Source organism: Psammomys obesus, unplaced genomic scaffold (assembly GCF_907164565.1).
Source record: "Psammomys obesus unplaced genomic scaffold, mPsaObe1.curated_primary_1811, whole genome shotgun sequence".
NCBI lineage: Eukaryota > Metazoa > Chordata > Mammalia > Rodentia > Muridae > Psammomys > Psammomys obesus.
This window is the reverse complement of record NW_026596109.1, coordinates 3796377-3807019: the sequence shown is the minus strand read 5'-3', so window position 1 is coordinate 3807019 and position 10643 is coordinate 3796377. Positions and strand designations below refer to the sequence as shown.

The 10643-nt window shown below is 42.1% G+C and overlaps 1 protein-coding gene across 1 annotated transcript in view; it reads right to left on the bottom strand.

The window, feature by feature from the left end:
* Positions 1–1993: 1993 nt before the first annotated feature.
* Ube2u (ubiquitin conjugating enzyme E2 U) overlaps positions 1994–10643 on the bottom strand; it is a 60482-nt gene continuing 51832 nt past the window's right edge. Inside the window, exons 10-11 of the mRNA XM_055628732.1 lie at positions 3040–3137; positions 1994–2133 (exon numbers count right to left, since the gene is read on the bottom strand). Coding sequence (XP_055484707.1) covers positions 1994–2133; positions 3040–3137 — 238 coding nt within the window. The remainder of the gene's footprint in view (positions 2134–3039; positions 3138–10643) is intronic.

Here is a 10643-nt window from a genome sequence, read left to right as displayed (position 1 = left end):
AGCTACCAAGGTTCTGGCATTTCGTATAGCAGTCCAAGGAGACAAAGATGCAAAGATGGGGAGCTGTGGTGGAGAAGGTGGGTAAGCTCTGACTCGAGAAGGGCATTCAGGGAGGTGAGAGACGCTGTCAACGAAGTTTCATTGGCTAGATATAGACCCCACAGCCCCCCTTCTGAGGAGTATCTTTCGTAGCCCTGGAAGGTGCTATGCGAGCTGCCAAGGGAGGAAAGCAATCCCGTTTCCACTTATGTGTGATGCTTATGAAGCCAAAGCAGCAAGATGTCCTTAAAGTGCAATAGTGCCACTTTGTGGCAGTCACCAGCAGTTGTCTAACTGGACGTAGGGCTCTTAACAGAAGGGAAATCATGCCTGGTCCGGAAATGTAGACCTCTGACTAGTGATACCATAGGGCTCGGGGAAGAATATACTATTGCCACTTTTCTAAAACAAAAACAAAAACAAAACAAAAAACAAAAAAAAAACCATTGTAATTCCTAGCTGCACAATAAACAATTATCTTTACTCTCAAAGAGAACTGTGGCTTTCATCCCTCATCAAAACAAAAACAAAAACAAAACTAAGCATCTCTTTGCAGTTGGCTAACATGGCTAACAGCACTACAGAAAGCCATCAGTGTTCAAAATAGAGAGAAGAGTTGATTGTACGGTGTCCGGCCCATACTGACATGTCAACAGCACAACCCCGCATCTCAGGCTCAGTGGACCTCACAGAAAAGGGCGAGAGATCATAAGAGTCACAGGACTAGGGAATTTTCTGTTCTCTTATATCGCTTCTAAATAACAGGGGCATTTAGCTAACCAGAGAAGAACCACAGGACTGGAAGCCGTGATGCAGAATGGTTTTATATTTCGTAGACATACAGGAGATTGCCCAATAACCAGATCCAAGTTGGACTTACATGCATGTGTGGATATGTATTGGTAGACAGGCCCCAAATAAGTCTCTGTGAGGGTACGACAAAACGTTGTTTTGAAAGGTATAGTCCAGTTGGATGTTCAGTGGTTAAGAGTACATACTACCCTTCCAACGGACATGAAAATAGTTCCTAGCACCCACATAAGGCAACTTCTAATTCTAGATCTAGGAGACCCAGATCTCTCTTCTGGCCATCTTGGGGACTACCCACACATGCACATACCCACACACTAACATATATGTACATAATTAAAGATAAAAAACCAATCTTTTTTAAAAAAAAAAAAAAAAAAAAAGGTATGGCCGAGAGGCCCAGTGAGCATTGTCGGGTTCACACAGCACGGAAATCTTTGGTAATCTTAAGTTTACAGAGTATAAGCAGAGGATAGGTCCTACTGTGCGGCATGTAGAATTGTGACGTGGACTAAAGGAATAGAGAATTCAGTGACAGCTGCCATTGATAAGTCTGACTCAGAGAGTTTGCCAAGGGAAGGAGGGCTGCAGGCTATGGCGGGGATGCATCTTGTCATAGAAGAGCCATGGTGTATGTACAAGCTGAAGCAATAAAACTGTCGGGAACAGAGTAGATGGTTAGCAGTGAGTGGATGGTGAGGGATGTGTGGGTGTGGTGTCCCCTCCTTGAGTACAGAAGATACAAGAACCGAGGCGGGTAGAGGCAAAGTCGCAGGTCCCTCTGCTTGGGTTATGTCCACTCTCTGAAATGCCTGTCCTTCCTTTTCTTCTTTGGCATTTTTTTCCTGATCCACCTGTTGCTGCTGAGAGCTTGGTTCCAGTACCCTATGGATTGTGGGAATATGTGTAGCCACACTGACAGACCACTGTAGGAAGCACTCTAATTTTGACTAACTTATTTCCAAACAGGAAGAGAGATTGAAAAGCCCAGAGCAAATTTCACTGACTAACACTTATATTTTGTGCTTACAGAAAAAAAATGAGACCAGTTAGGATACAGAGCAGAAGTCAGGTTCTGAGCATCTTCCAAAATTGCTCCAGTGAGGCAGCACTATGGCTGGGCGCTGTATAAAATCCTTGCGTGTTACTCTTCATAGTCCAAGGAATTTACATTAAGACCATCAGTCCAGTTGATCAGTTTGTCCACTTCGTTTTCCCAGGATGCAGCTGAGCCCTCTTCAGCTTTCCACTCCTCGGATGGTTCAAAACTATCTGATTGACTCTCTGTTCTAGAAACAGAAAGATGACCTGTGGTGGGAAACACACACACACACACACACAAAAAAAAACAACAACAGGAATTTAGTGGGCCGAGTGGGAAAACAATGGGAGCTGTAATGCCGACAATCATTTGAATGATGATCTACAGCCTTTTAAACATTTTTTTTTTGTGGAAAATATTTCGTGCATGTGTGTATAGCTGTATGTTTATGTTTATACATGTGAATACAGTGCCTATGGAAGCCAGAAGAAAATGTTAGGCCCCTGGAGCTGGAGTCTCAGATGGTTGTGAGCTGACCTCTGTTTACAATGTATGTGCTGACTCACAGTTGGATTTCAGGGAAAAGCATTCTGCCAGCAACCTTGATGAGACCAAAGCTAGGTTCTCCCCCAGTTCCAGCCTCAAGGTTATCGCAAGCCTTATGACACTGTGAGAAGAGGACTGGCTGAGATACGTCGGAACTCCTGGCACACAAAAACTATGAAAGGTTAAGTGCGTGTTGTGTTAACGTGTTATACAGCAACAGAAACCGTAGGAGGACAATGGCCGAGAGAGAAGTGCAAATGCTGTTTCTCTTTCTTTCAGCCATGTTGCCCATCAGTTTCCAGGCCTTTTTGGCTTTGGCTACTTTTTCACAGTTTGAAGCTTAGCCTTAAATTTTCAAATTGTATACTAACGTATTAAGGCGCATAGTAAGCTTAAAAATATTTTAAAAAAATAGTCCAATTTAAAAACCTTCAGTTCCTATGTAATAGGTTTACTGAAGTAATTTTGGTAAAGTTGAAGCATGCCCTCTAAGCCTCATGTGTTCAAATTTATTTGAGCTGAGCAATAATTTAACTTTATTATTATAGCTAACAGTTTAGATATAAAAGGAAAAAAAAAAACCCAAGCTGAATCCAATTTACTTGAAGACGAGGCGGCAACCATCTCTTTGACCAAGGGATAGCCACTTTGCTGAGGCAATTTGTTTTTTCTATCAACCCGGTACTTATTGAGCCAATACCTGTAAAAATAGGGAAAAAAAAAGAGGCATCTGAAAACTGGGAAGTGCGTTACATTTGAGGGAGGTAAACCAAGCAGGTTAAATGAGACAGAAAGATAGAATATGGGCCGGGAATGATGGGCTTGGGTCATGGCGTCATTCTGAACGCTGACCAACAGTGACATTATTTCAGGGTGTGCTTTCCAGAGGAGCAGCCGTGACAGAAAACAGCACGCTGGGGATTAATATGGTAAATGCTGTCACACTGCAAAGGTAAAAATAGCAGGCTGCGTAGCAAGGGCCACCGTGAGAAACCGCCACAACTTGATGTCTTGAGATGTCCTCTTTGCCCCTGTCCTACATATGTCCAGGGTCCCAGTGGACGCCTGGAACCAAGGCCAGTGCCAGGACCTACATGCTCGGCCTCTCTACATATTGGCATACACTTATTGCTTCTTATGTCTTATGTGTTAACTTCTCATCCTGACGTCTGCGGTGCAGGGCATTGACACTGAGGCACTTCTTTCTCTCCCTTTACAAACAGAAGATTCAACCTTGGTAACCTCCTCATGGTTTTCCTTAGCTGATTAAACCAGAACCTGTCCCTGCAGGAAGCAGTTTATAGCTCCTTTTGGCATGTCCAAAACGCATCGTTCGTTACTCATGTGCTTTGGAGGCTGCTACTAAGGAAAACAAGTGCTTCCTGAGGTACTATCACAGTGACTGACAAGCCAGTCAGCTACTGAGTGACATGGGTGGGTAGTATGTGGCATGATGGACTGAGGGCCAGGTCTCACTGTGGGTGACAAGGTGGGATAGGGGGCTGCCATATTTATCGCGTTACTCAGAATGCATGCATTTGAAGAACTGTTATTTTTTTCTAGATTCTTCTACTTAATATTTTTAGACTGTGGTTGGCTTTGGATAACTGAACTGTGGGTAAATGGACTACTGCAGCAGACTTGATCCTTACACAGCTTGAGAGGCTGGAGCTCCCTTGCCTTTCACCAGCTTCTACCAGCTCCCAGCAACCCTTTGTGTCCCTTGGCTTATAGCTACATCATTCCAACCTCCGTCTCTATTCTGTTACAGAGCTATATGACCCCTGGTACCCCCTACCCCCTAATTTCCCCCAAAGTAAGGTTCAGGCAGGCCTCAAACTCCATCTGTTTCTGCCTCGGCCTCCTGCATGTAGGGTTAGGTGTGGGTCACCATGTCCAACCCTCTTCTCACAAGCCTGGATGCTTGTGAGTCTTGGATGCAGGATACCACTCAGTTCAGTGGGGTTTCATGGTAACTCATTACACGGGCAGACATTGCTTTTGAAACAACATCTTATAAGATTATTACCCTTACCAAGGAAAGGGGAATAATGGAGAAGGAGGGCTCTACCCAACCCAGTACAGCAGCAGGATGTCTTAAGGGCAAAATTCCCGACTTCTGGAAAAACAAAGATGTTGATTAAGATGATGGAGAGCCCAAGTCAAGCTCCCAAGAGCATCTAAAGGATCAGTACAGAAGAGAAAACTTCCATAAGAAGTTTAGGAATGATCACCTTTTAAGATAAAACCATGTGGTTGTTTTGTTTTGTTTTAAACTTTTAGTGAAAAAGTTGTTCATGAAAATCAAGAGGCAGAGACGAGGCATTTGGCCTTTCACCCTTCTGTACGATGTTGATTCCTCACAGACATGTTTTGTTAAGTTGAAGAAGCTCTCAAACACACCTCCTGCCCCTCCCCCCCATACAGATTTTTTTTTTACTGCACTGTGTAGCACAGAATGGCTTCCGACTTACTCTGTAGTCCAGGCTGGGCTCCTGCCTCAGTCTCCTAAGTACTGAGAGCACAGGCGAGGGCCCCAATGCCAGGCTCTTTCCTTTTGCACATAAGGCACACTGAGCTCCATTTTCCTTGCACTCGGCTTTCCCATCTCACAAACTCCTCATGGCAGGTGCTGGCAGCTGTTCCTTTCTAATCTGTTTTCTGAAGGATTTTGTGTACACTTCCGCTGTTTTCCTAAGTTCTCGGAAAAATTTTCCCACGAAACCATCTGAGCGTAGTGTTTTGTACAGGTATTTTTAGGCCTAGATTCAGGCTATTGGCCGTGTAATTATTCAGGCTATCCCTTTGTTCTCTTTCTTTTTTCCCTGTGGTACTGACAGTCAAATCCGGTGGCTCACGGACGCTGTGCAAGTGCTGTGCCAATGAGCCACCCGGCAAACCTTCGTCTATTCCTTTTTTTCTTTTTGGTTTTTTTTTTTTTTTTTCAAGACAGAGTTTTTCTGTGTAATCCTGGCTGTCCAGGAACTCGCTCTGTAGGTCAGGCTGGCCTCGAAGTCAGGGATCTTCCTGTCTCTGCCTCCCGAGTGCTGGGGTTAAAGGTGTGGGTCACCACCGCCCGGCTGTCTATTTTTAATTCTCATTAGACATTATCCTTCAGGAAATTTCTTCATTAGATTTATTGGTCTGAGACCTTTATTTGAGAAAGACACATTTATTGGATATAGAATTCCAGGCTTGGCAGTTTCAAGCCCCTTGAGGTGTTTGTATTTTGGCAAATTCAAGGTAAAGGTGAATTCATTGTGTTTTGCCTTCATGTCTTCTGACACGGTGTTACCGGTTGTTGTTTTTTATTCCCTACATATGAATTTAAAAAAACCCTTTGCTAGCTTGTGGTATCATGTATGTGTGTGTCTGTGTGCGTGCATGGTGTGGTGCTACGGTTCGAACACAGGGTCTCATTCTTGCCGAACAAGCACTTTTCTGCTGAGCTACACACCCCAACCCCCTTTGCTACTGTCACGGCGTCCTCATCACTGAGCTTCAGCTAGTCCATTAGCACTGACTTGGTATTTCAAACATCCCTTCTCCTAGGATTTGTGAAGTTTCTTGATCTGTGACTTTGAGATCTTCATCAGATTTGGGAAATTTTCAGCCATACAGTCTCTTCAAATATTGCTGTCCCTTCCTCTGAGCTGGATCGATTATGTGCATCTTCTTTTGTTTGATAGTCGCCCTGTGGCTCACTCAGACTCCTCAGTCTCTCTCTGCTCTTTCCCGCTCTCAACTGGTTTATATGGAGCTAGTTTTTGAAAATATTAAGTTAAAGGTAGCACACACATGGTTTTAATTTGCATACATATGTCTACATATATGATGTGCATCATTAAACTTTATTTATATCTATCCCCTTCTGTCTTCCCCACACCCTGAATGTCGGAATTTTGATGGAGTTTATGTTGAGTCTATAGATTACGTTTGGTAATATAGTCATTTTCACAAAGTTAATTTGGCCAGTTTGGGACTGTGGAAAGTCTTCCCATCGCCTACTATCTTTTGCAATTTCTTTTTATCTTAGAGGTCATTTACCTCCTCCGGTTCCTTCCTAAGTTATTTATTTTTACTATGAATGGGTTTTTTTTTTCTCTGATTTTTTCCTTTAGTATACAGAAAGGCTACTGCTAGATTTTGTGTGCTGATTTTGTATTCTATTACTTTGCTCAAAATGTTTATCGTTTTAAAGAGTATTCTGGTACATCTTAGGGCTTTTGAAGTCTAGGATCATGCTATTTACAAGAAGGGAAATTTTCATGTCTTCCTTTCCTTTTATACCCCCGTTTCTCTTTCTTGTCTACTACTTTAGCTAAGGCATCAAGCACTGTTTTAAATTCTTGTCTCATTCCTTGTGTCAGAGGAAATGCTTTTTTGTTTTCTCCTATTTAGTGTAATGGTGGTTTTAGGTCTGTCACGGAGTCTTATTATGTTGAGGTATCTTTCTTCTGTTCTTCAGTTCCTCAAGGCTTTTGTCATGAAGAGATGCCAAACTTCATCAAAGACCTTCTCAGCATCTATCAGGATGTTCACACGATTTCTGTCTTCAGGTCTATTTGTGTATGGTACACATTTAAATGGAATCAGCCTATATCCCTGGGATGAAACCAACTTAGTCATGGTGTATGATCTCTATATTGTGTTCTTGAATTTAATTTACAAGTATTTTACTGGGAACTTTTTATCTCTTTTCACCAAGGATATTGGTCTAGTTTTTCTATTTTTTTTTCCACATCTTAATTGAGTTTTGTATTTGGCTATGGCTGGCTTGATAAAATGGATTTGTTAGCATTTCACTTGCATTTGAGTCTATGGTCTTTTTCTGTTTGTTTTCGAGACACAGGGTTTCTTTGTGTGTAGTTTTGGCTATCCTGGAACTCTGTAGACCACGATGGGACTCAAAACTCACAGAGATACACCTGCTTCTGCTTCCTGAGTGCTGGGATTAAAGGTGTGCACCACCACCGCTCAGCTGCTGTGCTGGATACAGCACTCTTGGTTAGCAGTTACTTCCAGAGCCTGAGCTACGTTACTCCATGCTGTCTCAGCTTTGTGGGTTGTGGATGAGGGCTTTGACAGGGTTCATACGTGTTAGCTTTGGTACTTGAGCTGGTGCTACCATTTCACCTTGCTCTAATGCTCACCTATGTGTGCAGGTCAGAGGGCAACTTTGGGTGTCATTCTCAGAAATGCAGTCTACCTCTTTTGAGACAGGGACTTTCCTTGGCCTATGGCTCATCACTTAGGCTAGACTGGCAGGCCAGTGTCAGTAATTCTCCTGTCTCTACCTTCCCTTGCTCTTATGTTACAAGCTCTGCCACCAGGCCTGGTATTGTCACACGGATTCTGAGGACACTTTTGCTCAAAAGGCAGTTAGGCAACTTAGCCATGCCCACTATGTCCTCCCTTTCAGCTCTTGATAATTGTTTCTCTGCTCTCTATTTTGACATCATGACTAAGTCATGGAGAGACTTTTCTCTGGTCATGCCTATTTAGGGTTCTAAGCACCTTTCTGTCTTCAATGTCCACTTGTTTTTCTAAGATTTAGAGATTTTCTATGCTGACTTCATTGACTGGATTAAAAGATCCCTAGTTAGTTAAGCCTTTTGATCATATTCCAGAGTTTCTAGGTGCTGTAGACATGCCTGCCCCTTTTTTTCTTTATGGAGGTTTGGGTACAGTGTCGGCAGCCATGTCTTCTGCATCTGATACCCTTTCTTCTTGGTTGACTCTATCGGTGATGTGTTCAACTCTGTTGTTACTTGGGTGCTTAAGCTTTTAATTTTCAATGTTTCTCTCTTTTTTTTTTCTTAATTTACTATACTTTTAAGCTCACTGCAGATTTCTTCTACAGTGATTTTCTGGTCTTCCAAGACCAGAGGGTATGTAGGTGTATAATAATTTTAATGGAATCAAGTTATAATTACACATTTATATATAAATTTTAATGTACCATGACACACACACACACACACACACACACACACACATAAATTTTTTTGGAGAGAAAATCTATTTAACCCAGCTTAGTTTTAAACTCCTAATCCCCCTGCTTCAGTCTCCTAACTTCTGGGCTTTCAGTTAGACACCACTGTATCCATCCTGCATACAGTATGCATTTTTACCGTATTGATTTGTTTTTATCTATAGGTAATCTCGGCTCTTTTGCAGTCTTCTATTTCCTTCTTCACCATCTTCATGGTTTATTTTAAATGAAAACAGTTACCCTCCCCTCATACAACATATTCTGATTATGGTTTTCCCTTCCTCATATCCTCCTAGGTCCTTCCACCTCCCTACCTATTCAACTTTATAGGTTCTTTCTCTATTGACTTAGAAAACAAACAAATAGGAAAACAAACCAGAACAGAATAAAATAGAGGGAAAAAAAGAAACAAAGAAAAGTCATGAGTTCATACATATATGCCCTGAAAACCAGAAAATCAGAAATCTTAGTATGTAAGCAAAAGATCAGTGGCATTAAAAGAATGCCCAGACAAGGCATTATGAGATAAAATAAAAATCTCCAAAAGTATTACTGAGTTCATTTTCAGTTGGCCATCTTTTATCAGATGTGAATACAGCTGGTTTAAGGTCCATGTCTTTGAACTTCATCATCAATGTTAATGACTTCTGCTCTGGGTTCGAATCTCCTGCTTACATTCATAACTGTTCATTTCATATGGGAGGATAAAATTACAATTTTGTGCTGTCAGGTTCTGAATTTTCTTATCTTTTTTAAAAACGTGGTTGCCCTTTGTTGCAACATGTAATTCAGTACCTCTGAATCAGCTTGAGACCTCCACGGCGTGTGTTAGGTTTTTATGGTTCTAGCATAGCCTTTTTCTGGGGACTAGACATGACTTCTTAAATCTATCCGCTGTTCGCTCTCTCTCTCTGACAAGGTCTGATTGATGGAGTCTAGGCTGGTTTTGAACTTTCTATAGCTGAGAATGCCCTTGAACTCCTAATCTTCTTGCCTCCACTTCTCAAATTCCGAGATTACAGGCATGTGCCATCCAATGTCTTTTGTATCATAAGGTCTCTCCACTCAGGGTCACATGAAGAACAATAACCAGCTCTGTTTCAGCTAGGAGTTATAAAAAAAAAATCATTTCACTGTTTTAGAGTAAATATAGTCATACATTTAGATATATATTAGACACATTTTTAGAGAACGCTCTAAAATTTTATTTATACCTTTTCTTCCTACTGATAAGCCTCTGTCTTAGAGAAAATCTGATTTAAAATGATTTATCATACATGCATGTGTCTATGTGTGTTGTGGGGTATATGCTGAGTATAAAGGAAATGTGCAGGTCAGAGGCAAGTTCTGGGCAGTGGTTCTCACTTTCCACCTTGTTGGGGCAGGGCCCCACTTGTTCCCGCTGCTCTAGATCAGCTGTCCTGAAAAACCTGTGGGCAATTCTCCTGTCTCTGCCCCAGGCTCAGTGAAGGAGTTCTGGGGATTACAGATGTGCATCACTGCAATAGGCTGTTCACATGGACTCCAGGGATGGAGCGAAGGTAGCCAGGCTGGGGCCGTTAGTGCTTTTTTTCATTGGCTGTCATTGCTCTTGGATTTGAACATCTGTAGCTTTATCAAGGGCCAGCACTTGGGAAGCAGAGGCAGGAGGAACAGGAGTGCAAGGTCAGACCAGGGTGGCTCAAGGATAGCCTGTGCTAATGACACAGCGTTTCCAAACCAAATTATAAAAACAGAATGCTTGTTGTTACTGAAAAGATGCAGATTATACTATGATGACAAAATTCCATGATTTTCCAGTGAAAGAAGTAAAACAAAAACCCTTAATGCTTGCTCATTTAAAAATTTCAGTAGTACTGTAGATTGCAAGAAGCTCCTGAAAAGTAGATTCATGCACACAGTGGGAATGATTCTGCCCTTCCACAAACAACCCAACCTCTGGTAACATGCCTTGATGACATTTCTTGTCTTCCTTCTCTTTCTTCCTCTAAAATATAATTTAATATGCTTCAGAGAACAGAATCCTCCTCCTTTGCATCTCAAAAAGTAGGATGGGAAAAAGGAAAGGAGAAATGGAAGGTGTGTGTGAGAGAGAGAGACTAGAGAAGGCCAAAACCCTTTAAACTGGGAGCAGAATCAGAGCAAGGAACAGCCTCATGTGCGCTTAGAAGAGGGGTCAGCAGCAACCTCAAGCTGTGCTGTTGAGGTCAG